General features: G+C 39.7%; 1 protein-coding gene across 2 annotated transcripts in view; it reads left to right on the top strand.

Moving 5' to 3' along the window:
- Nucleotides 1–4,919: 4,919 nt before the first annotated feature.
- Nucleotides 4,920–27,608, top strand: part of PKHD1L1 (PKHD1 like 1) — a 180,862-nt gene continuing 158,173 nt past the window's right edge. For both annotated transcript variants that reach the window (XM_061439128.1, XM_061439129.1), the window contains exons 1-6: nt 4,920–5,104; nt 7,191–7,280; nt 15,417–15,561; nt 16,558–16,666; nt 25,625–25,682; nt 26,930–27,023. In XM_061439128.1, coding sequence (XP_061295112.1) covers nt 5,032–5,104; nt 7,191–7,280; nt 15,417–15,561; nt 16,558–16,666; nt 25,625–25,682; nt 26,930–27,023 — 569 coding nt within the window. In that variant the 5' untranslated portion in view covers nt 4,920–5,031. The remainder of the gene's footprint in view (nt 5,105–7,190; nt 7,281–15,416; nt 15,562–16,557; nt 16,667–25,624; nt 25,683–26,929; nt 27,024–27,608) is intronic.

The raw sequence follows: 27,608 nt of genomic DNA, 5'->3' as shown, positions 1-27,608 counted from the left end.
ACTGATTTTGGTTACTGATGATGACAGATATAGAAAAATTATACACACATTTTTATATTATAATATGTGATATTCACAGTGTCATATATATGTATATATTATATGCATATATATGCATATATTTGTATATATATTTATACATGTGAAGTGAAAGTCGCTCAGTCGTGTCTGACTTTTTGTGACCCAATGATTATCCAGTCCATGGAATTCTCCAGGCTCTCCTGAAGGCGGATTCTTTACCAGCTGAGCCACCAGAGAAGCCCAATAAAACTATCCATTCTCCAGGGGATCTTCCTGACTCAGGAATCAAACTGGGGTCTCCTGCATTGCAGGTGGATTCTTTACCAACTGAGCTATGAAGGAATATTTATTACATACTTACATATATAGCTAACTTGTTACAAGACTAGGTGTACTGGAAGTAAAGATATCTGGGAGGGATGATTATAATCCTGAAAGGACCACGTGTTTAGCACGAGTTAAATAGAAAAATGAAATAAAACACAATAGGAATGAACACTTTATATATTAAATATTGTATGCCATTTGCTGGTGGAGATACTCAAAGAATTTTATGAAAGAATCTTAAAAATATTAAAAGTTTGACAAATAGAAATAAACAAAATGAGGTCCCTAATCCAATGCTTTTGAACTGTGGTGTTGGAGAAGACTCTTGAGAGTCCCATGGACTGCAAGGAGATCCAACCAGTCCATTCTAAAGGAGATCAGTCCTGGGTGTTCTTTGGAAGGAATGATGCTAAAGCTGAAACTCCAGTACTTTGGCCACCTCATGCGAAGAGTTGACTCATTGGAAAAGACTCTGATGCTGGGAGGGATTTAGGGGAAGGAGGAAAAGGGGATGACAGAGGATGAGATGGCTGGACGGCATCAACGACTCGATGGACATGAGTTTAAGTGAACTCCAGGAGTTGGTGATAGACAGGGAGGCCTGGCGTGCTGCAATTCATGGGGTTGCAAAGAGTTGGACACAACTGAGCGACTGAACTGAACTGAATCACTTTATTGATATATTGAAAAGTTAGGAAAGTTTTCCTTTTTATTATAAACAATATAGATTCTTCCTTCAAGAAAGTGTGCCTATTTCAACAACTCCTGGTTAAAAATCACAACATCAGCATATGTCTGTAACAAGATTTTTCACCTACTTCTAACTTATTCCATATTTTTGAATGACATTTTCTAACACTAAAAGCATTTTAAGTATCCTCTTTAGTATCTTTTAGCCTCTGCCTCATAGTCTATTTAAATTAAAAAATTTAAAAGTCTGTGCAAAAATCAGAATTTTGAATAAAATTGAATTCACTTTTTACTGAGGTCATCTAAAATTTAATTTAGATTATTTTAACTTGAATTTGAAAGTGCCAGAAATAAATCAAAATTAACCAAACAATTCCATACAGAAATTCCATAAATTTTTATTTTGTTTATTGATATTGAAATATATACTTCTACATGGTTTAGTCGCTAAGTCAGGTCCAACTCTTGTGACCCCAGGGACTGTTGCCTGCCAGGCTCCTCTGTCCACAAATTCTCCAGGCAAGAATACTGGATTGGGTTGCCATTTCCTTCTCCAATTGCTATTGCTATTGCTAAGTCACTTCAATCGTGTCCGACTCTGTGTGACCCCATAGACGGCAGCCCACCAGGCTTCCCCATCCCTGGGATTCTCCAGGCAAGAACACTGGAGTGGGTTGCCATTTCCTTCTCCAATGCATGAAAGTGAAAAGTGAAAGTGAAGTCGCTCAGTCATGTTCAACCCTCAGCGACCCCATGGACTGGAGCCTTCCAGGCTCCTCCATCCATGGGATTTTCCAGGCAAGAGTACTGGAGTGGGGTGCCATTGCCTTCTCCGTCCTTCTCCAATATGTCTACATATTTCATAGCTAATAACCTAAAGTGAGCATTTTTGTTAAAGCTGTTAATTACTGCTCTATTCCTCAGTGATCAGTGCAAAGAAATAGAGGAAAACAATAGAATGGGAAAGACTAGAGATCTCTTCAAGAAAATTAGAGATACCAAGGGAACATTTCATGCAAATGGATTTCATGGGCTCAATAAAGGACAGAAATGGTATGGCCCTAACACAAGCAGAAAATATTTAGAAGAGGTGGCAAGAATACACAGAAGAACTGTACAAAAAACATCTTCAAGACCCAGATAATCACAATGGTGTGTTCATTCACCTAGAGCCAGACATCCTGGAATGCAAAGTCAAGTGGGTCTTAGGAAGCATCACTGCGAACAAAGCTAGAGGAGGTGATGGAATTCCAGTTGACTATTCCAAATCCTGAAAGATGACGCTGTGAAAGTGCTGCATGCAATATGCCAGCAAATTTGGAAAACGCAGCAGTGGCCACAAGACTGGAAAAGGTCAGTTTTCATTCCAATCCCTAAGACAGGCAATGCCAAAAATGCTCAAATTACTGCACAACTGCACCCATCAAACACACTAGTAAAGTAATGCTCAAAATTCTCCAAGCCAGAATTCAACAATACATGAACCATGAACTTCCTGATGTTCAAGCTGGTTTTAGAAAAGGCAGAGGAACCAGAGATCAAATTGACAACATCTGCTGGCTCATTGAAAAAGCAAGAGAGTTCCAGAAAAACATCTATTTCTGCTTTATTGACAATGCCAAAGCCTAAGACTGTGTGGATCACAACAAACTGTGGAAAATTCTGAAAGAGATGAGAATACCAGACCACCTGACCTGCCTCTTGAGAAACCTATATGCAGGTCAGGAAGCAACAGTTAGAACTGGACATGGAACAACAGACTGGTTCCAAATAGGAAAAGGAGTCCGTCAAGGCTGTATATTGTCACCCTGCTTATTTAAGATATATGCAGCGTACATCATGAGAAATGCTGGGCTGGAGGAAGCACAAGCTGGAATCAAGATTGCCGGGAGAAACATCAATAACCTCAGATATGCAGATGACACCACCCTTATGGCAGAAAGTGAAGAAGAACTAAAGAGCCTCTTGATGAAAGTGAAAGAGGAGAGTGAAAAAGTTGGCTTAAAAAGCTCAACATTCAGAAAACAAAGATAATGGCATCTGGTCCCATCACTCATGGCAAATAGATGGAGAAACAGTGGAACAGTGGCCAACTTTAGTTTTTGGGCTCCAAAATCACTGCAGATGGTGATTGCAGCCATGAAATTAAGACACTCCTTGGAAGGAAAGTTATGACCAACCTAGAGAGCATATTAAAAAGCAGAGACATTACTTCACCAACAAAGGTTCATCTAGTCAAGGCTCTGTTTTTTCCAGTGGTCATGTATGGATATGTGAGTTGGACTATAAAGAAAGCTGAGCACCAAAGAATTGATGCTTTTGAACTGTGGTGTTGAAGAAGACTCTTAAGAGTCCCTTGGACTGCAAGGAGATCCAACCAGTCCATCCTAAAGGAAATCAGTCCTGAATATTAATTGGAAGGACTGATGCTGAAGGTGAAACTCCAATACTTTGGCCACCTGAAGTGAAGAGTTGACTCAGTTGAAAGAACCTGATGTTGGGAAAGATTGAAGGCAGGAGGAAAAGGGGATGACAGAGGACGAGATTGTTGGATGGGATCACCAACTCAATGAACATGAGTTTGAGTAAACTCAGGGAGTTGATGATGGACAAGGCGGCCTGGTGTGCTGCACTCCATGAGGTCACAAAGAGTTGGACAAGACTGAGCAACTGAACTGAACTGAACTGAATTAACACTACAATCTTTAAATTTAATAAAATTGGCAAATCATAATTAGCAAGTTGGCATTCAATTAGATAATCTTCTGCTTATTGGTCTGCTTCTGGATAGAAGAGGGGAAGAGTAAAAAAAGAAACCCTGCAGTAATATCAATTTTCAGAAGTGATGGATGAGAAAAACATTAGATAGAAGCAATTGGAGAAATAGGAAGAAACCCAAGCATATTAGGAGGAATGGAATTTCAAGAAAGATGTCAACAGTGTCACGAGCTTCTGCGATTTCCAGGAGAAGTAAGGAAGGTTAGGGTACTTATGCAGGCATTGCTTTCAGCAGAGCAACTGACAGTCCGTTTGCACAAAATTATAAGGTGACTATAATTAACTGAATCTAACAACAGCAACAACATTTTACCCTGCTGAGATTCCTGAAGAGCAAGGAAGCTTGCTTTTTTTATTTCTAATTTTATTTCACTTATTTTAGAGTTCTGTCTTTCCGAGTTGTCAAATTTAGTAAATAAAAATACGGAATGCCAATTTAAATGCAAATTTCAATAAATAATGAATAATTTTCAGTGTGAGTATCTCCTAGACATTAGTCTGCCGAATAAGAGCCAGTGCAGGGCATAAAAGCCCGGGCTCTGAAGTTTCTGGGCTCAAGTCCTGGGTCGACACTTAGGTGTGTATGGCTTTGGGCCAGTAACCTAAAGTTCGCCTCAGTTAGGGCGTGTGAGGATGGGGGTCATAATCACAGTAACAGTCCTTATGGAACTATTGTGAGTTGAAGTCTCTAGGGCGCCTGTTTGAGGGGTTGGGGGGACGTGCCCAGAGATCAACAAACATTGAAGTCCAGAAATGGTGGGGCGGGGGTGAAAAGAGAGAAAGGAACGAAGGAGCGAAGGAAGTTTGGAAGGAAGGGAGGAAGGACGGGGTGGGGGAGGAGGTGAATAGCGGGAGGGAGAAAAGGCGGAGTTGATGGAACACTTGCCGCTGGCTCTTTCTTGCGAAGAAAAAGTGGGGTTATTGAACCTGTGGAGACAGCCTTGCAGCGTCAGCACTGAAGTCTGAGTGCGGAGGTGCGATAGCGACCAACGGGCCAGGGCGCCAGGCGCTGGGTGAAAGGTGTGCGTCTGCGCGCGAACCCCGGGGGCGCCGGGGCCGGGGGGGCGGGGCGGGCGTGGGGCGGGCGTGGGCCGGCCCCGGGGCTGCGAGTCCGCCTGCGCGCCTGGACGAGGCGGGCGCGCTAGCGGGTTGAGCACGGCGCTGGCCGAGCTGCAGGCGAGTAGCGGGCGTGGACCCTGTGCCTCTAGCGCTGCAATGGGACACCTGTGGCTTTGGGGGACCTGCGGCCTCTGGGGGCTGCTCCTGAGCATCGTAGAGCCCCGCGCAGGTAACTCAGTTGGGGCACCAGGGAGGCAAGCAGGAGAGTTTGGTGTAGACGCTCCCGAGGTCCGGGGAGGGGCGGCACCGCCTGGCTCCTGCCTAGGTCAAGGCTGAGGGTGCGCAACTGCATGGCGATACTGGGGACTAGGTTTAGTAATCCTGGGACGCAGGATTAGCCTGAGACAGACAGACACGCAGTCACAGAAAGACATACGAAGACAGATTGCTCTTGCCGTCAGAGGTGCTGTTTGAATTAATGGAACCTTACCCCTTCCATCCGTGGTGACTCAGTTGAAAAATAGATTGCAATTTGGCTGCGGGTGGGCTTCCCTGTTGCCTCAGACGGTAAAGACCCCGCCTGCAATGCGGGAGACCTGGGTCGGGAAGATCCCCTGGAAAAGGGTATGGCAACCCACTCCAGTATTCTTGCCTGGAGAATCCCATAGACGGGGGAACCTGGTGGGCTTCAGTGCATGGGGTCGTAGAGTCGGACACGACTGAGGAACTAAAACTTCACCTTTTTCACTTGGCTGGGGGTGGAGAACACAATCCGACCCCTCTCTTCTCCATTTTTGGGTCCCTTCTCCATTAAAGAAGGACAGAGTCTCCCAGTAGGACAGGAATGGGTCTTTGTGGCGGGTGTCAGTCATTTCCAGGGGCAGCTGCCCTGTGCCTTCAATTAATACCCAAGAGAGGGCTGGGACGAGACTTGATAAGATAAGAAACTGGAGTTGGCGGTGGAGATAACGGGAAGGATGAACCTGAGATAGGTGAGAAGCAGTGCATCTAGGAGATAGGATCCAGCCTGTTCACTGGAGTTTCCTACTCCTGGCTGTGGACTGCTACAGGTTACAAATGTGCCTGAAGCAGGAGTGGCCTTGAAACTCTTGACAAAGACAGACGTCAAGGGCAGTCATTGGGTCTTGGAGCGGGGAGGCAGTCTTCTTTATGGTGGAGAGCTTTTGCCACTGTAGGTGAAGTCCACACTAAACTTTTCTCAGGCAGGAATGAATTAAATCATAATTTTAAAACTTTTCCTCAGTCGTCCATTTTAAATATCAGTGGCTTTTCTTTATGTCATTTAACTTTTTCCACCTATTCTGAGAATTTGTTACTGGACTGAATAATTACCTGTACAGTTTAAGCAGAAAATAAATCCCTTAAGCCATCCTGTAACTTTTGAGTTATTTTGAAGCATGAATTCCAGTTCCCCAAAGAAACTGCTCACTCATCCCTGTGTTTGCAGAGGCACCTGTCTTGGCCTAGAAGTCTACCTTGCCCCCGGTTTGTCCAGTCTAGCTAATCCGTGTTTGCTCTCCCAGGTGCAGCAGCTACACTCTTTTTTCAAAAAGCCAGTATGACCCAAGCAGTGTGGATGAAATGCCCCTTCTTACTCACGTCACCCCTGTGCTCTCTTCTGTCACTCTACAAGTTGAGCTTTTGGAAAAGTTGGGAATGCCACACATTTGTCAATGCCCAGGAGCCTAACACTGTTTATTGAATGAATTAGTGACCTTTACATTGAGAACTCACTATTATCAGAACGTTTCAGAAATGATCTTCCCTGAAGTCTTAACTCTGTCACAGAAAACAGTTTCTTCTTAAAACACACCCTTGCTTTCTGTACCTGGACTATTCTTTCAATTTACCAGGCTATGCATTTCTTAGGGGTTTTGATAATGACCATATTCTCCACAGAGCTGTTTCTCCAGCCTCGTCTGCTGCTCGTGTGGGCTGATAGCTGTAGTTATGGAACTGACTATATCTAGCAGAGCTCTATATGCAATTAAGGGTCTAATAAAGGTTTAATATGATAGGTACGAATGCTGAAAATGATCATGTATTATTCCTCTTTGTAGCAGGTAAGATAGTGCTCTACATGAAGCCAATGAGTATTAACTAAGTTAAAGACTTAACTCCCTGTCTGGTCATTGGTTAGGAATAGAACCAAAAATAAAACATAAGTGTATTTACTTTCTGTCCTGTAATCTCCATGATGATTTTCTTATACCATTGTAATTTGTAACATAACATTTGATGCTGAAATGACGTACTTTAGGCTTTTACTTCTACTGTACTTTCATATCTTTCAGATGGCTCTAAAATAATTCCCAAAATCACAGAAATAATACCTAAATATGGCAGCATAAATGGAGCAACAAGGCTGACTATCAAAGGAGAAGGTACGGTTGCCTTTTATTTTTCACCAAGGTTGAGGTATTTTAAAGACTTTCACATTTAGAGATTGATTTTTTTCCTCTTCTAAATCCACTAGAGTTGCTTTTCTATTTGGCCAGAGTAGGAAAACTCTATCCTCTTTGACACCTAATGAAACCCCAGAGAGTCTCTATCAACCTGACAATCTGAATTTGTATTATAATTACTTGTTTAACTCCAGGATCTGGACTATAATGACTGAATTGAAAGGAACATCTGTAACCCAACTCTGCAGTTACCTACTTTGTTCCTCATGGGTCTAATAGCATTTATTTTTATATTAAATAAAATATTTGTGGAGTTCGAGGGAGTAGGATGTTAGTAAGGAGGTATGATGGAGAAGTAGAATGGTTATGAAGGGAAAAAGACAGTTGAAAGCTTTGGATCCCTTCTTCTGCCACGCAATCCTTATCATATACTTCATCAGAACATGGGTTATGTATGACTTTCTCCTTGCCTGGTCTTGCGATGGAAACAAAGTAGGCAATTACCAAATATATTTAATGAGCAACTGTTTCTTGAGTTAAATAGAAATACATGGTTCATTTAGCCATTCAGCCTTTACAATCTAAATGGTGGTAGTATTCAGATAGTTATGAATTTTTGAAGGATGGGAAAGAAAGGTTTTTAAAGAATATTAATAAAAACTTTTATTTAGTCTTTAAAATAAAAAGTGCAATGGGATTTTTTTGGAGTCAGAGAATTAACAAAGCAAGATATTTAACAATTCTGTCATATATATTGAAGTGTCTTTCAATATTTCTAAGTAAAATTTCTGTAGAATTTTAATCTCTCGGGTGTACTTGAAATGGTTTGTGCCTCTAAATTGTGAACAGTACATTTTGGATTAAAGTGTGTGTGTTTGTTTGTTTGTTTGTTTTAAGAGTTAGACACCTGGAGACAATGTGTTTGTTAAAGACTTTTTAAAATGTCTTTATCCATAGGTCCCTTATAATATTTATTGTTAGTATTTCTTAGATAGTGCTGGATTTTTAACAGAGATTTAGATGCCATGAGAGAAGCACCCGAAACAAAACAAAACAATAAAACCGCTCAGCTATTTCCTTCTGCCGCAAAAGTGGGAAGCTGCTATATTCACACAGGGAGCCCAGCCTGGTGCTCTGTGACTACCTAAGGGTAGGATGGGGGTGGGTGGGAGACTCAAGAGAGAGGGATATGTGTGTGTGTGTGTGTGTGTGTGTGTATAGGGCTTCCTTTGTAGCTCAGTCGGTAAAGAATTTGCCTGCAGTGCAGGAGACCCGGGTTCGATCCCTGGATTGGGAAGATCCCCTGGAGAAGGAAATGGCAACCTACGCCAGTATCCTTGCCTGGACAATCTCATGGACAGAGGAGCCTGGTGGGCTGCAGTCCATGGGGTCGCAAAGAGTCGGGCACGACTGAGCGACTAACACTTATTTACTTATATATATATATAATTATGACTGATTTGTGATGTTGCACAGCAGAAACCAACACATTATAAAGCTGCTGTTGCTGCTAAGTCGCTTCAGTCGTGTCCAACTCTGTGCGACCCTATAGACGGCAGCCCACTAGGCTTCCCCGTCCCTGGGATTCTCCAGGCAAGAACACTGGAGTGGGTTGCCATTTACTTCTCCAATGCATGAAAGTAAAAAGTGAAAGTGAAGTCGCTCAGTCGTGTCTGACTCTAGCGACCCCATGGACTGCAGCCTACCAGGCTCCTCCGTCCATGGGATTTTCTAGGCAAAAGTACTGGAGTGGGGTGCCATTGCCTTCTCTGCATTATAAAGCAGTTACCTCCAATTAAAAATAAATAAATAAACACCTACACCTTTTCTGTGGGCTTCCGAGGTGGTGCTAGTGGTAAAGAACCTGCCTGCCAATGCAGGAGACGTAAGAGACAGGGTTTTAATCCCCCTGGGTTGGGAAGATCCCCCTGGAGGAGGGCACGGCCACCCACTCCAGTATTCTTGCCTGGAGAATCCCATGGAGAGAGGAGCCTGCTGGGCTGTGGTCCACAGGGTCACAAAGAGTTGGATGCCACTGAAGCAGCTTAGGACACATACTTTTTATCATCCAGAAACTATGGCTTGAGTTTAGTTACATAGACTCAGATCATCCCTAGTTAGAAATAGGGAAAAACAAAACAAACCATTCCATCCTTAAGGCATTTTGGAGGAACATCCTTATTAATCCAGCTATAACCTTTTCTCTTTGGTAAACTTTCTGAGTCTCAGGAGTAGTCCTCTTACTTATGAAGCACAAAATGTCATGATGAATTTGTATTTCTTCTAGTTTTCCCATCAATCTGTATTTCTGGATGCTTCTGGCCAAGAATTATAAAATAGTTAAATCCTATTTGAATTGCAGATACGTCTGCCTACTCTGATATGTCTTCCCTCGCCTTGCTTTAACCACACACAGTAGGTGACTAAAATTGTGATACCTAATGTCTTTCTCAAAGGTGGGTCTAAATACTGTTTGGGGAGCAATGATATATATAGAATGTGTCTAAGGTAATGATAATGAATTTACAAAACACACCAGACCTCCAAGGCTACGTGAATGTGGTACTTGAACGAAATTTATTTGGAGTAACTACTTTAACCTGTTAGTGTTGTGTCTGACCCAGACTCCATGTTTAGAATTGAATACAGAGATAATTTATTAATCACAGAAGAACACCTTCTAATGGGATTTTAAATACTCTATCACCTAAATGTTGGTAATGGCTTTTTAAATACTTGATCACCTAAATGTTGGTCCCATATAACTTTTAAAATTTTTGTAGTGGTCACGATGAAAAACTAAATATAGAAATATTTAACTTGAATTCTCTGAAATTCCACCTTCCAGAAAGATCTATTGTTAGTATATTTTTGGTATCCAAATGGCTTTTGTATATTTCCACACATAATGAACTTTACAGGTAAAATTTTGCTAGTGTTTTCTTTCTTCTAAAGTCTATCTTCAGGAGTCAAAGTTATACAGTTTTATAATTATGCTGCCCAAGTAAGTGTTTTGAGCAGTGGCAAAATTGTAGAAATCATTGTATCTCCTTCTAAGATGGCTGATTTAATGAGGAGTGTTATCATTTTGATACGTTCTGGAGTGTTTCTAACTTTATTGTGTTCATTTCTTGATGTTCATTCCTTGTATTTCTCAGTTGTCTTCCTTGATATTTCTCTTTGTTAAAAAAAATCAATTGGAAGGTATAACATTTTACTTTTGTTGTTTTCTAGATATTCCCTTATTACAATGTCTAGCAGGTATATTTTTGTTTAACTGAAGTGCTGAATTATATAAGCTTTATAATATTATGGAAAGCACATAGACTTTAGTCAGGTTCAACTGGCTTTCAGCTCCAACTTTGCCACTTCCCACTAGGGGACTGGGGCAAGTTTCTTATCTAAGCCTAGGCTTCCTCATCAATGAAATGGGCTATTAATTCCTACCTGTTGGGGCTATCGTGAATATTGAAAAGGACGATGTAGCTAAGGCACTGGTATATAATATCTGCTCCATAAATTAGAGACATTTTATTTTTATTATTCTTTTGCATTTATGTTTTAGGGATGGTTTCCGTCTTTAGAAGTTCTCCTCCATCACACTGCATCATTTTTCCCATTGTTTTTAATGTTACAGATTTTAAGTGGGTTTGTACTTTCTCAACCCTGATTTTTTTATTTTTTAAACCAGAGGAATCAAAACAGCCTGCATGGTACATGCCAACTGCTGGCTGTGACAGCACACGCATTTTTCATCATAGTAGCACAGGCTGCTATCAGGAGACCCAGGACCGCGTGCCTGGCTAGTCTTGTCTCCAGTTCTTCTGAAAAAAGGAAAAAAATACATCAACATGTCAGGAATTTCCATCTGAAGCCTCCACCTTTTCTGTTTCCAGGGTACACCCAACCCTTCATGTAATGTTTATGCTTTGGAGTACTTCCAAAGGTATCTTCTTTATACCCAGTGACTTACTTAGAATTATACTTGAGCTGATTCTTTTCTATTTCCTTTTAACTCTTTGGAAGTAGCTAATAAGTTATAATATATAAAACACATTGAAACAATTCCTAAGCTAAAAACAATATCATCTTTTGTTGGTGTTATTTTTTAGATTTGTATTTGCCATAGAAATGCTGAAAAACATTATCCACATTACCATATCATTGATGTGACATGTGCCTAACAGGAAAATAAATACACATATCTCATCCTGAGCCACACCACAAGTAAAACTCTGTTCTTTAGTTAGTGGCCAGCAGCCCATCTGTGTGTTCCAAACTCAATGTGAAGAACAGAGATAAGCAGAAATTGGCAAAAGGAAAAAGTGGCTTTGCAAGTAGTTTGCTTTTCTGTTTTCATGTATCCTCTCAAAATTCCATTTGAGCAGTAACTGCCTTCCTAGATTGCAAACTCAATGCAAGTATCTTTCACATGTCAAATTGATATGTTTGTATTTTAACCTATATTGGATGAGTCCTATTTGGTGAAGTTTTAAGCTTAGAAGAAGAGAAGAAGTTTATTAAAATCCCACCCTTTGTTTAGTTTCTGCTTACTTTTTCTACCTACCTACCTACTTTTTCTACCTAGTTTCTGCTTACTGTTTCTAAGCTAAGAACATAGGTTCTAGAGGAACTTACATTGGATAACTGGGAATGGCTTTGTAATGTGCATTTTTAAATATTATTTTTCTCTGAACATCACAAGGGTGCAGGTTGGCATCACAGCCGTGGTTCAGATCCTGGCCTCTCACTTATTTGTTGTTATTTTTTTAAAAGGATATTAATATTCACTAATAATGACTATAATATTTTGTGACTTTGTATGCACGCTAAGTTGCTTTAGTTGTATTTGACTCTTTGTGACCTATGGACCATAGCCGGCAGGCTCCTCTGTCCATGGAATTTTCCAGGCAAAATACTGGAGTGGGTCGCCATTTCCCCATCTAGGGGATCTTCCCAACCCAGGGATCAAACCTGCATCTCTTATGCCTCCTGTGTTGACAGGTGGGTTCTTTACCACTAAAAGCCACCTGGGAAGCCGACTTAAAATATAGTATATATCAACTGAGTATTTATCAATTGAGCTCTTAACCTAGGAGCCAGGCACCATGTTAAGTACTATATATAAGGCCTCATTTAGTCTTCCTGATAATTCCTGCTAAGTAGATTATTGTCATTTTTCTGCTGAAAAATGACTAACTGCATTTATGTCTAAAGCTAATGCTCAAGTTCAGACAGCAAGGAATTGCTGAAGCTGGGATTCCAACCCAGGATGTCAGGGTCCAGACGCCCTTTCCTGTAAACAGCACTGTCCCCTAGCATGCAGTGTTCCCACAGCTGTAGTTTATGGCTCTGTCATTTGATGAACCTGACACAGTGACCCAGGGATTGAACCCAGGTCTCCCACACTGTAGGCAGATTCTTCACCATCTGAGCCACAAGGCAGGGCTGCAAACCTGCAGATCTCAAGTTAGTTTCCACAAGACAGAGACAGCAGAACGACTGGGTTGACTAGATGACTCGTTCAGAAGCTTCTCTCCTTCACTGCTTGAGTGCTTGTCCAATGACCTATGAACAGAGGGCCGTGGGGGAAGGCTATGCGTGGGCCAACACTAGGGACCTCTTTTCATCAACACTGAGCTGCCTACTGCTGCTGCTGACTACCTGCCCTGTCAGTAGCAGAGACCAGCACATAGGGTAGTCTCAGTAGGGACCATCCTCAAGAAGTCCACCCAGCCACTCAGTCATGTCAGCTGTGTCACTTTCCTTCCCTCGTGGACAAGCAGAGATTCATTATTCCTGGTACTGACACCCGCTCCACAGAAGGCTTTTGCCTTCTCTTTCCACAGTGCCTTTGCTGGCCTCATCTTCTGAGAGTATAATTCCACAAAATACCATGAAATTCCATTAAGAGCCATAATATTTCACAAGATAGGACCTCAAAACAAGGAACATATTTTATCGTGAAAAGTTGTGATATTGGACACATGACCATGAACCTTGCGTCTTCCTGAAACATGTGGCCTAACAGAATGATGGAACAGCCCACAGCTGGCAAGACTTAGAGCCCAGCTTGGGAACAACATCCTGTGAGGTGGGACACTGTCTGTCATCAGAGCCATAGGCACTGAGCCAGTGGCAGATCCGAACTGTTGTTTCCCAACAGATGGATACATGGAGCTGGGAATGAAGGGTTACTCCCTGTCCTTATCACTTCCAGTCATCAAAAGATTGAATCTGTGCTTTCTGTTCTTGCAATTTTAGGTTCTGCTGGGTTCTGGGTCTGAGTTTCCAGATAGAAGATGCTTCTGGCAGGGATCCCAGTCTGGGTTCCACTGAACTGAAACTACCGCTACTATCCTGTCAGTTTGAATTCAGCAAACGTAAGCGGTGGACTGCTAGAGATAGTCAGTTCTGATGATCCTGAAGAGGCAGGGTTCCTTTTCCTTAATACAGAGAGGGAGGAGTGTGTCTGGAATTTGTGGTATTCTTGGGGCGTCTCTTGGCTTCCGTGTGCAGTGATAACTGTCAATAGGCATAGGAGACAGCCACAACCACACGTGGGGAAGAAAACCAAGGGCTCAGATCCTCAGGATAAAGGTTAGCATCACTCCATTAGCTGAAGTTCTGGCATATGGGTAGGGAAAGTACAGTGGCTGAGAGAGGTCAAACAAGTATCAGTTGTAGCCTCAGGGCCCGGGAGGCCTGTTGCTTGTCCCATTAACCCTGTTGTGTTAAATCTTTTAGAAAATGTTTTATTTTTTTATTTGACTGCATTAGGTCTTAGTTGCCCCAAGGCAGATGTGATCTTAGTTTCCTGACCAGGGATTGAACCCACGTACCTTGCACTGGATGATGAATTCTTAACCACTGGATCACCAGGAAAGTCCCTCTATTACATCTTTAACAGAGCTCTTAGCTGACCACTGTCTGGTAGACTTGATAATGCATTCTACTTCAAATGTAGGGTCTGAGCATATCTGTGGGCTTCCCAGTTGGCACTAGCAGTAAACAACCCACTTGCCCATGCAGGAGACGTAAGAGACATGGGTTCGATCCCTGGGTCGGGAAGGTCCACTGGAGAAGGGCATAGCAGGGCATTCCAGTATTCTTACCTGGAGAATTCCATGGACAGAGGAGCCTGGCAGGCTACAGTCCATAGGGTTGCCGAGAGTCAGACATGACTGAAGTGACTTAGCATTCATGAGCATATCTGTATGGCACAAGGAGTCAACTCTGTCAGATGCCTTTGTTACTCAGCCGCACATCCTGGTTCCCACCTCTTATTCTAGCCACAGCTGTGGCAAAACGTCCCTGTGTACCCTGACTCAGTCCACGCTTCCAGCTCTTACCACCAGGCCCCACAGTGTGTCTTTGTCCCAGGGCTTCTTGGATGCAGTGGCGTTGGAACCTAGATGGCATGTACCTATGTGCAGCCTGAAGGTGCAGGAAAAACCATTTCCCCCATGGGGAACCCTCAGTGAATGGGAGAGAATTCGATGAATATACGCTTCTTCTCGTTGATTCTTTGCTTCTGAGAGGCTATCTGTGTTTTCCTTAAAAGTCTTTCCCAGCAAGATTGAGCCCCAGCTGCCTTCAGTGGAGTCCAGGTTTTCTTCTCTCTTGTTCCTAAGGGATTAACTCTCAAACTCTCTACTTGCAAGTCCTTACCTCAGATTTTGCTTTATAGGTACTCAAGGTAAAGACCCCACGCCTTATAAAATCCTGTTCACTTTGTCTGATCTTGCTGTGCCCCTTTGCCTGCTGTTTTCATAGTAGTTATCACCACCAGATACAACATCTGGTGGTATGTATTTGTATATTCTCTATTTCTTTACCCATCTCTCCCATTAGTACGATATAAGCCATTTGATTCCAATGCCTTTAATAGATAATAGACATAATAGATTTGCAAGCATTGCTTTTATGAATTCATTAATTATAGGCTAATTTTTATGTTTTCAAAGAGGGTTGCAATCACAGGGGTAAATGTAGATTAACTGCTTACATCAATACTCTTCCTTATTCATTTGGTGATTCAACACAAAATGATAATTGTTAGATCTTTGAAAACAGAGTTCCGTTAGTAATAATTGAGTGTTTTTACTCTTCCAGGTTTTGCTCAAGCAAACCAGTTTGACTATGGAGTTGACAATGCTGAATTGGGAAACAGAGTGCAATTAATTTCTTCTTTCCGATCAATTTCTTGTGATGTAGAAAAAGATTCAAGTCATTCAACCCATATTACATGTTATACTAGGTATGTTGTAAAGTGTCTTTAATAACATCATTTTCATCATATCAGAACCACAGTTATACATATTATTTTTATAATAGTTTAATCACTCTGGCAATTACAATAATATTTTTCTGATTATCAGTTATTATTTTTGACTTCATGATGTTTAGACCATTTTATATCTTTATTATATTCACTTGTAGTACTCTTTCCACATACTGGCATGATCAAAATGTGTTCTATATCCTTTCCCAGGTTATTAGAGCTATTATCTAATCATTATTGATCTCTTTTAGAAGATAAATGGCCACTATTAAATTGCAATGATGCTCCTCAAAATATCAAAATTATACCTTCCTGTCTGGTTTGATTAATTTTGTTCAGAATCTTGACACGCTCATTAAGATTAAAGATGATCATTTTGTAGATTGACATTTCAAGTTCTTTACTATCAACTCAAATTGATGTTTGTTATTAGCTACTTAGGAGAAAAATTAATCATTTTAAATGGCCACTTTGAATACTGAGACAGGTAGCCTGTATTCCAGAGGATTCTATCCGTATTAGGCTTGTTGATGTTTTGCAGCTTACTTAGAGAGAAACATGATTAAAACTTTTTAAAAAGCAAAATAATTGTACCAACGTGATATGTTACAATTTTAAATGATTGTTATTATTGTTTTTCTTCTCAATAACCAGTACATTGGTCAGAATAAGCATTTGCCTGAGATCTATGATGTGAGAATTTGCAGTACAGAGTTCAGGATGGAGAGCATCTTTCCATAATATAGAAGTGAATTGCACAGAAGCACAATTAATTTTGAATTTAATTCTACAATAGCACAGTTGTACAACAGCAACTTAGCATGCACGCACACACATACACAGTTAGAATTTCAGACACTTTTTTTTTTTTTTACCAAAATGACATGTAGTCTGGGATGGTATTTTTCATGAATGCTATACATTAAGTAACAGACTTTTGCATTCTGTATGTGTTTTCCATTTGCTTTCCAGAGCAATGCCAGAAGATTCCTACACTGTTAGAGTCAGTGTGGATGGGGTTCCTGTTACAGAAAATAATACCTGCAAAGGTCACATCAGCAGCCGGGCCTGCATCTTCAGTGTAGGTGGCATTTTCTCTCTGACTTACGTGTACTTGATCTTGTACTTGGTTTCTTTCAGAAGTGGATTTTTATATTTTAATTTACAAATTGTTATCTATTTCCACATTAAAAAATTTACTGGCATGATGCTGGGAGGGATTGGGGGCAGGAGGAGAAGGGGACGACAGAGGATGAGATGGCTGGATGGCATCACTGACTCGATGGACATGAGTCTGAGTGAACTCCGGGAGTTGGTGATGGACAAGGAGGCCTGGGTGCTGCGATTCATGGGGTCGCAAAGAGTCGGACACGACTGAGCGACTGAACTGAAGCTAAGGATAATTTCACCCAGTTTAAATTATCTTCTATAGTAATGAAATCTTACCATTTCCTGTTTTGCTTTTCAAATTAATTTTATTAATGAATTCAGCTTTTTTACTTTCAAATTGTTTTCTTGTTCATACTGTTTTTTCACTTTCTCCATTTCTGCTCTTACTTTGATTTCCCTTTTTCTGTTTTCATCAGACTAAGCTTCATTTTATTTTTAAAAATATTTATTTATTTGACTACAGTAGGTCTTAGTTGCCACATGAGGGATTTTTTTTTTAGTTGCGGCATGCAGAATCTTTAGCTGTGGTATGAGAATGGCATGTGGGATCTAGTTCCCTGACCAGGGTTCAAACCCAAGTTCCCTAGTTGGGAGCATGGAGTCTTAACCAGGGAAGTCTCTCATCTTCATTTTAAATAGAAACATAATTATGTTCTCTTTCTTTGTATTTTCTGATGCAGTGAGCACAAATGTGACTGCATGTAGACCAGAATCATTCAAAATTTAGTTCCCCTAAATATAGGTGTTCATAATAATAATATTTTCTTCTACAGACCATCTCATGTAATTTAAAAACTGTATTTATGTTTTAAGTTGTTGATTACTGAGTGCTATAACGTTCCAATGTAAGACAAAATGCTGAGGAAATTAGTAATGACTTCTGTCCTCAAGAAGCACCTATGATTCTCAAACATATGATTCCCAAATATCTTTGGCTCACTTTTTCTTCCTAAATTGGGAGCCATCTTTTGTTTGCCAGAATAAAACACCTAAATGGCCCCAAAGCAACCTCAATTCAACTAATCTCAAATTGGACGTCTAGTATTCCTCCTTAAACTTCAGTTCAGTCGCTCAGTCATGTCCAACTCTTTGCAACCTCATGGACTGCAGCAGGCCAGGCCTCCCTGTCCATCACCAACTCCTGGAGCTTGCTCAAACTCATGTCCATCGAATCAGTGATGCCATCCAGCCATCTCATCCTCTGTCGTCCCCTTCTGCTCCTGCCTTCAATCTTTTCTAGCGTCAGGGCCTTTTCCAGTGAGTCAGTTCTTCACATCAGGTGGCCAAAGTATTGGAGCTTCAGCTTCAGCATCAGTCCTTCCAATGAACACCCAGGACTGATTTCCTTTAGTATGGACTGGTTGGATCTCCTTGCAGTCCAAGGGACTCTCAAGAATCTTCTCCAACACCACTGTTTAAAATCATCAATTCTTTGGCACTCAGCTTTCTTTGTGGTCCAACTCTCACATCCATACATGACTGCTAGAAAATTTCTGATATTTATCACACGTCTCAAGCTAGAAGTCTGTTACATCCCTAGTGTCTTCCTTGACTTCATCTTCAGCTCCAGAGCTATTCAGAAACCAAACCATGATGATCTTACCCTCCAACTTAGCTCTGAAGTCCATCATCCCCTTATCCTCTTTCCTGCCATACCCTTGGTTTTAATTCTGGTCTTGTCACTTCTCACCCACTATCACTGTGGCCCATTGGGCACGTCCTTTTTGATGGCACCATTCAGATGCCGCATTCAAAACCATGCATATTATTATGTCTTTCCCCTACTCAGTATCTCTCCTTTACCCATTATCTGTAAGTTTCCTCTATTATTTCATAGTCTGGAACCAATCGTTTCCAGCAGTGTCTCCTAACATTCTGCCTGACCAAGGATCCATACAGCTTGCTCACTTCTGCTTAGCGAGTCCTGCTCTTTGCTCGGGACTCTGAAGATTCCCCCATGCAGAGCTAAGTGATTTCCCTTGTGTTCCTCAACTGTATAGTGGCTCAGTGCTGGTCAGGGTTCATATACAGGCTTCATTATCTACTCTGACTTGGTCATAGTGAAACTCTGCCGCAGTTTCTTCGTTTTCTATAAAATGGAGATACGTAAAATGAAGACTATCTCATCGCATCATGTAAAATGGAGGATTAAATAATAAAGTGATCAGAAAGAACCCGCACATAGTTATTACTATATAGTGTTTTATCTATATATCCCATTTATTACTATTTTAGCACCTAATCCACTGTGCAGTGATTATATTTTATGTGTTTTTCTGAGTTAGAGGGTTTTATTCAATGTTTCATCCCTAGAACAAGCATAACATTCAGCACTTAGTAGGAGCACAGGTTATATTTGCTGACTGATGCTCTGTACTTTTCCTCTGATTAAGACAAAAATAAGAGATTTAATGCCATGCAACTGAATCTTCTTAAATTATTTTTGTCCTTTAATAATTTCAAATTTTAGTGGTGTGTGGCTTGAAAATGTAATACAGAAAATTAAAATTTTTTTATTTAACAAAGTTATAGTTTTATATAATGAAAAACAACTGGTTCTACAAGGTTAATCAAAAACAAACAGGACCTCTTTGACTACTCAGTCCACTTCATGTTCATTCTTCACATTCCCCCACTTTCAATAACTTTAGTTTTTTATTGTGGTATTTCTAAACAAGAAGAATTTTTTTATGGTTTTTAAAAAGTTGAAAAAATATTTATTTTGGTTTCACTGGGGTTTTGTTGCTGCGCTTGCTTTCTCTAGTTGAGACAAATGGAGTCTGCTCTTCATTGCAGTGCACAGGCTTCAGTGATTATGGCACAGGGGCTTAGTTGCCTCAAAGCCTGTGGGATTTCCCCAGACCAGGGATCGAACCTGTGTCCCCTGCATTGGCAAACAGATTCTTAACCATTGGACCACCAGGGAAGTCCAAAGAGTATTACTTTTAATGTACGTAGAAGTATTTCATATTCTCTATTGTGATATTTCTAAATAATATGCTTCTTATTAAGAAATATGTTTATTGCTATTACTGAGTCTTTAAAGTTTATTATCTACTTTATTCTTACAATGGAAGATGAGATTTTAACACCTGTTTTCCTACATCTATTCACTACTACTGCGTCACACAAGTCCCAAGCTTAGCAGCTTCAAGCAGCAACTGTTCATATTGCTTATGTATTCATGGGTCAGCTGTGTGGTTCTTCTGTTCTGGACAGAGCTAGACTGATCTCTGCTGCGCTTACTCCTGTATCTACGGTCAGCTGTGGGTGAGGCAGGAGGCTTTGCCACCCTCGACTGGGTACTTTGGATGGCTTCAGCTGGAACAATCCAGCTAATTAGGCTTTGTTCGGTGTAGTGTCTCTGCCCTCCACAAAGTAGCCCAACTTATCAGATACTAGAGGCAGGGATCCCTCAGGAGAGCAGAAGTGTGCAGGGAGCCTTTAAGACTAGGCTAAAAAATGTCATGCTACCTGTACTACATTCGAGTGGCCAAAGCAGGTTCTAAGGCCAGTCTGTATTCACATCTCCCACTAAGAAGAGCTGTAAAGAGAAATTGCAGGTGAAGATATGGGGAGCGAAAGCCATGTATGAAATAAACCTGCTACCGCTTCCCACGTCCAACACACTTATCCTCCCACTGCTCCTCTAGTTAGATGTGCCCCAGTTTTTAGTTGCTTCCCAGGTGGCGCAGGGATAAAGACTCTGCCTACCAGTGCAGGAGACACAGGATATGCAGGTTTGATGCCTGGCACAGTTCGTGAAGATCCCCTGGAGTAGCAAATGGCAACTCACTCCAGTGTTCTTGCCTGGAGAATTGCATGGACAGAGGAGCCTGTAGGGCTACAGTCCATGGTGTTGCAAAGAGTCAGAAACATACACACACACACAATCTTTTAGATCAATATTCATAACATCATAACATGGCTCAGTATCATGTAAAATACAATAAAAACGTGACAGCAATGTCCAGTTGCTTTAAAAGTCTCTAAGTCTCTATGGCTCATATGCCATGCCATATAGGGCCACCCAAGGTGGACAGGTCATAGGTGGAGAGTTCTGACAAAATGTGGTTCACTGGAGAAGTGAATGACAAACCACTTTAGTATTCTTGCCTTGTGGACCCCATGAACAGTATGAAAAGGCAAAAAGATAGGACACTGAAAGATGAACTCCCCAGGTCGGTAGGTGCCCAACATGCTACTGGAGATCAGTGGACAAAAAACTAGAGGAAGAATGAAGAGATGAAGCCAAAGCAAAAAGAACACCCAGCTGTGGATATGACTGGTGATGGAAATAAAATCTGATGCTGTAAAAAGCAGTATTACATAGGAACCTGGAATGTTAGGTCCATGAATCAAGGCAAATTGAAAGTGGTCAAACAGGAGTTGGCAAGAATGACAATCGACATTTTAGAAATCAGCAAATAAAATGGACTGGAATGGGTGAATTTAATTCAGATGCCCATTATATCTACTACTGTGGGCAAGAATCCCTTAGAAAAAATGGAGTAGCCATCATAGTCAACAAAAGAGTCCGAAATGCAGTACTTGGATACAGTCTCAAAAATGACAGAATGATCTCTGTTCACTTCCAAGGCAAACCATTCAATATCACAGTAATCCAAGTCTATGCCCCAACCAGTAACGCTGAAGAAGCTGAAGTTGAATGGTTCTATGAAGACCTACAAGACCTTCTAGAACTAACACCCCCTAAAGATGTCTTTTTCATTATAGGAGACTGGAATGTGAAAGTAGGAAGTCAAGAAATACCAGGAATAACAGGCAAATTTGGCCTTCGAATACGGAATGAAGCAGGGCAAAGGCTAATAGAGTTTTGCCAAGAGAACGCACTGGTCATAGCAAACACCCTCTTCCAACAACACAAGAGAAGACTCTACACATGGACATCACCAGATGGTCAATACCGAAATCAGATTGATTATATTCTTTGGGCCAAAGATGAAGAAGCTCTATACAATCAGTAAAAACAAAACCTGGAGCTGACTGTGGCTCAGATCATGAACTCTTTATTGGAAAATTCAGACTTAAATTGAAGAAAGTAGGGAAAACCACTAGATCATTCAGATATGACCCGAATCAAATCCCTTGATTATACAGTGGAAATGACAAATAGATTCAAGGGATTAGCTGTGATAGACAGAGTGCCTGAAAAACTATGGACAGAGGTTTGTGACACTGTACAGGAGGCAGTGATGAAGACCATCCCCAAGAAAAAGAAATGCAAAAAGGCAAAATGTTTGTCTCAGGAGGCCTTACAAATAGCTGTGAAAAGAAGAGAAGTGAAAGGCAAAGGAGAAAAGGAAAGATATACCCATTTGAATGCAGAGTTCCAAAGAATAGCAAAGGGAGATAAGAAAATCTTCCTCAGTGATCAATGCTAAGAAATAGAGGAAAACAACAGAATGGGAAAGACTAGAGATCTCTTCAAGAAAATTAGAGATACCAAGGGAACATTTCATGCAAAGATGGGCTCAATAAAGGACAGAAATGGTATGGACCTAACAGAAGCAGAAGATATTAGGAAGAGGTGACAAGAATACACAGAAAAACTATACAGAAAAGATCTTCACGACCCAGATAACCACAGTGGTGTGATGACTCACCTAGAGTCAGACATCCTGGAATGCGAAGTCAAGTGGGCCTTAGGAAGCATCACTACGAACAAAGCTAGCGAAGGCGATGGGATTCCAATTGAGCTATTTGAAATCCTAAAAGATGATGCTGTGAAAATGCTGCAGTCAATATGCCAGCAAATTTGGGAAAGTCAGCAGTGGCCACAGGACTGGAAGAGGTCAGTTTTCATTCCAATCCCAAAGAAAGGCAATGCCAAAGAATGCTCAAACTATCGCACAGTTGTACTCATCTCACCCGCTAGCAAAGTAATGCTCAAAATTCTCCAGGCCAGAATTCAACAATATGTGAACTGTGAACTTCCAGGTGTTCAAGCTGGATTTAGAAAAGGCAGAGGAACCAGAGATCAAATTGCCAACATCCGTTGGATCACTGAAAAAGCGAGAGAGTTCCAGAAAAACATCTACTTCTGCTTTATTGACTATGCCAAAACCTTTGACTGTGTGGATCACAACAAACTGTGGAAAATTCTGAAAGAGATGGCAATACCAGACCACCTGACCTGCCTCTTGAGAAATTTGTATGCAGGTCAAGAAGCAACAGTTAGAACTGGGTATGGAACAACAGACTGGTTCCAAATTTGGAAAGGAGTACATCAAGGCTGTATATGGTCACTCTGCTTATTTAGCTTATATGCAGAATACATCATGAGAAATGCTGGACTGGATGAAGCACAAGCTGGAATCAAGGAGAAATGTCAATAACCTCAGATATGCAGATGACACCACACTTGTGGCAGAAAATGAAGAACTAAGGAGCCTCTTGATGAAAGTGAAAGAGGAGTGAAAAAGTTGGCTTAAAACTCAACATTCAGAAAACTAAGATCATGACATCTGGTCCCATCACTTCCCCCGTGGCAAATAGATGGGGAGACAATGGAAACAGTGAGAAACTTTATTTTTTTGGTCTCTAAAATCACTGCAGATGGGGACTGCAGCCATGAAATTAAAAGATGCTTGCTCCTTGGAAGAAAAGTTATGACCAACCTAGACAGCATATTAAAAACCAGAGACGTTACTTTGCCAACAAAGGTCTGTCAAGTCAAAGCTATGGTTTTTCCACTAGTCATGTATGGATGTGAGAGTTGGACTATAAAGAAAGCTGAGTACCAAAGAATTGATGCTTTTGAACTGCAGTGTTGGAGATGACTCTTGAGAGTCCCTTGAACAGCATGGAGATCCAACCAGTCCATCCTAAAGGAAATCAGTCCTGACCATTCATTGGAAGGATGATGCTGAAGCTGAAGAAGCTCCAACATTTTGGCCATCTCATGCGAAGTGACTCATTTAGAAAGACCCTGATGCTGGGAAAGATTGAAGGCAGGAGGAGAAGGGGACGACAGAGGATGAGATGGTTGGATGGCATCACCCACTCAATGGACATGAGTTTAAGTAAACTCTGGGAGTTGGTGATGGACAGGGAAGTCCAGTTTGCTACAGTCCATGGGGTCACAAAGAGTTGAACACGACTGAGTAACTGAACTGAACTGAAGTGCTCACTCTTACTTTTTGTTCTTACTGAGAACCAATAACATTTGCACACTTTCATTGAGTTTTTTAAAACCCTTTACACTGTTACACATTTGTAGGATCTAATTCTCATACTATTTTTTAATTTTATCATTTTCATGATATTCATTTATCATGATAAAGCATTATCCTTGATTGCTGTTGTATTTCAGGTTAATTATTCTTAATTTTCAGAATCTTTTACCTTCTTTTTCTGTTTTCTATGAAATAATTTTATCTGCCATCTTCACTGATCCTTTGCTGGTGGTGTATTGAAAATCTGTTTCTGATCTGTCTCCTCAAATTATAATAGTAACTAATCTGTTGTTTAATATGCATTCTTCAATTATTTTTTACCACAGATATAATTTATGTGAGTATACTTTGACTTAGAGAGATTGATTTGCCCACAATTTGGCAGTTCCTATAGCTTCTCTTCCTCCACCTTCTCTATTATTCTACCTCTAAAAGTGGTATTTTGCCCAAAATAAAAAAATTTTAAAAGTAGTATTTTGACTGGGTGTTTTACATCCTACTACCTTTACATTGATTCTCCATTAAGCGTTTCTAAAGTGTGAAAGAATGAGTCCAAAGTCATCCTTAGCCTCAAATTTCAAAATTTATCTCTCTTATTGGCAGTCTTAAAAAAAAAAAAATCTGTCCTTTTACTTCAAGTACCTGAGCATCTTTCTTTTAGGTTGTTCCTGAATGAGAAGGAGTGGGGGGGGGGACAGCTGCCATTCACTGAGAGTCAACTTCGTGTTAAGTTTTTTTGCTTGTGTGGTTTTTGTATCCATGCAGAGGTCATCCTTTTCTCCACCAGCATTATTCCTCCTCCAAAAACTTCAGTTATTCCTTTAACTCCTGCCCATGTTCCTGTCCTCTTCCATTTTCTGAAGCACCCTTTTCTTTCTGCAGATGGACTCTTCTTGATCTATTTCTAGCTTGTTTTCTCCTTTATTGTTTGTTTCTAGGTGTGGATTTTGATCTGCACGTATCCCAGTCATTGAGGAATCTTAATCTGTCCATCAGTTCTGCTTTTTACCTGAATTTACAAAATTCAGAATTTTGTTTTTCAATTATAGTATATTTCCCTTTTGTGGTAATTATTTCTCATTTTTTTCTTTTCAAACGAAGTTGGCATATGTTTACTTGATTGACTAATAATAACCAATGATTAATAAAATGTTGATTTTACTAATGTGTCAGGTGGTGGTCTAAGTATTTTTTGTGTAACTCTCGAGTTATCATTAGCTTAGTTACTAAAACTTATTTTGATGAACTCTTCCCAAATTTTGCTTCTATGTTTTTGAAAAATGCTTTGCTATTTTTTCTTTATGAGTGTAACCCATAAAGGGTGAAAACCCATGTAGGCTTTATTTAATTTTATTCCACCAAATTCTTAAAAGTCTTTACTTGACAGCTTTATTACTGTGGTTTGGCTTATACTGATGACAAAGAGTGATTGAATTTTAAACCTTCAAAAAGAAACACTTTGAAATAAAAGATGATTTTTAGGGACAGGGAAAAAAATTTGGAATAATCAATAATTATCTAAACTCTATTTCTTATATATAAAAAAGAATATTTTCATACTCATATTATGGCTGTTGTTCAAATATAAAATAATGAAAGAAGCAGAGATATTTCATAAAGCTAGGAATAAGATAGAGATAAGATTGCTTATCAACAGTATTATTTTGCAGGCAAAAAGTTTCAGAACCCCAACAATAAGGAGCATCACACCTTTATCTGGAACTCCAGGTCTGTTATATAACAACCAAAATATCTTTTTTGGTTTATAGTAATTAATTTTTAGTATGTAAAATATATGATACCTAAAAATTTATAAATAGCATTTTCTGATTATAAAATATTGTTTAATGCTTTTTAATAGCTGCATCTGAATCTATTATAATATATTAAACTTTCCCTATATTGAATGTTAGTTGGCTTCCAGTGTTTTTTATAATAACTATAGTTGTATCAGCTTGTAATTCCAACAGGAAAATGTGAGAATGTCCTTCTTTTTAAACCTTGACAATTCTAGGTACTCTTGTATTTTCAAGAATTTATGTGAAAAATGTACTCCTACACAGCCCCTAGGGGGCTGACCCTGGCTTCACCTCCTCCAAGCCCAGTGGACATTGGTTACTGGGAGGCAGAAGGGCTCTTCTCCTTTTCCTTTTTTATAAAAAGAATTTATGTGAAAAGTATTGTAGATTTTGTCCTGAATTTTTCCACTTCTTTGATTTATGTAATTAATTTTGTATTTATTAAAGTTTTTTATTTCTTCTTTTCATGAATTACCAATTCATCTCTTTGATAATTTAAGGCTAGTCGTTTATTTCCATATTAACTTACAAGAATTATTTGTATCTTAAGACTGTATGTCATATATATATCTTACTGATGGGAAATATTTTTTAATTTATTATTTGCTTTTTAAATATATTAATGATGTTTCTGTCCTCACTTAATTTTTATTATTAAATCTATAGATCTTAACCTTTGTTATTTCTCCCTTCATTTTATGCTCCCTTCATTTTATAGTCAGGATCCCACTATCCTGACTATATAAATACTAAATAAATTTACTACATAAATCTTTGCTTATTTTGCAAGAGTTTTTGTGGTTTTATTATTTATATTTAATTTTTATTTCACCTAGAATTTACTTCATTTTTTGGTATAAAGTAGGGATCTTATTTACATTTTCTCAAATAAATCACTCATGACCCGAGCAATATTTATTGAATAATTCATCCTATCTTCCACGAAACACCTCTTAAGCTATAAATACTTATAGATACCTCTTTAATACTATACATATTTATTTATGATTTATTTTTTTATTAGAACTTTCAGAGCAGTTCTAAATGATACAATGAACACAAGATATAAGTGTCTGAATGCTGGTTTTATTGGGATAACCTGTAAAGTTTTAATATTAAATGTATGGATATATAGATAGATGATCTTGCACTGAGTTTTTTTCTATTTGCTTTTAGGTACACTAATAACAATCCGAGGCAGAACCTTCACTGATGTCTATGGAAGTAATACGGCACTAAGCTCTAATGGGAAAAATGTGAGGATTTTGAGGTAAGTTTTTGATGTGGCAACAAAAATATTCTTATAACTCATAGATGAGATGTGATAGCCCATGAATAATGGGTCCAATGATATTGAAAATCACTACAATGTGATGAGATTCCCAGTATTTTCCAGCCATATTATGCAGGGAAAAATAGACTGTTGCATAGTTCATTGACATAGAAACAATGGCCATCATTGTTAATCAGCTATATTCCAATACAAAATAAAAAGCTAAAAAAAGGAGAAACCATGGCCAATATACTTTTCTCTTTTGGTCTGACAAAACTGCTTATTTTTCTATGATGGACTTTATTAATAGGAGGTACATGGAAGAAGTCTAATAGTAATTGAGCTGAAATCGCAGAACTTCATTACTGGAGAACTTTATTACTTTATCAAGCTGCCTCATTTTGTACATATTAAAGAAAAAAAAAACAACAGCAAAACCTTTAAAGCCTGGAGGTCCATGAGTTAGTAAAGGTCAGGAGAACCCAAGTTTCCCAACAGACATTTTGGCAATTTTTCTACTGCACATGGTGTATTAGGGGAGAGCTGAAACTGAAAAAAGTCAATAATGTATTAACAGGCCAG

This window comes from Bos javanicus, chromosome 14, assembly GCF_032452875.1.
Source record: "Bos javanicus breed banteng chromosome 14, ARS-OSU_banteng_1.0, whole genome shotgun sequence".
Lineage (NCBI taxonomy): Eukaryota > Metazoa > Chordata > Mammalia > Artiodactyla > Bovidae > Bos > Bos javanicus.
This window is presented reverse-complemented; position numbering and strand designations above follow the sequence as displayed.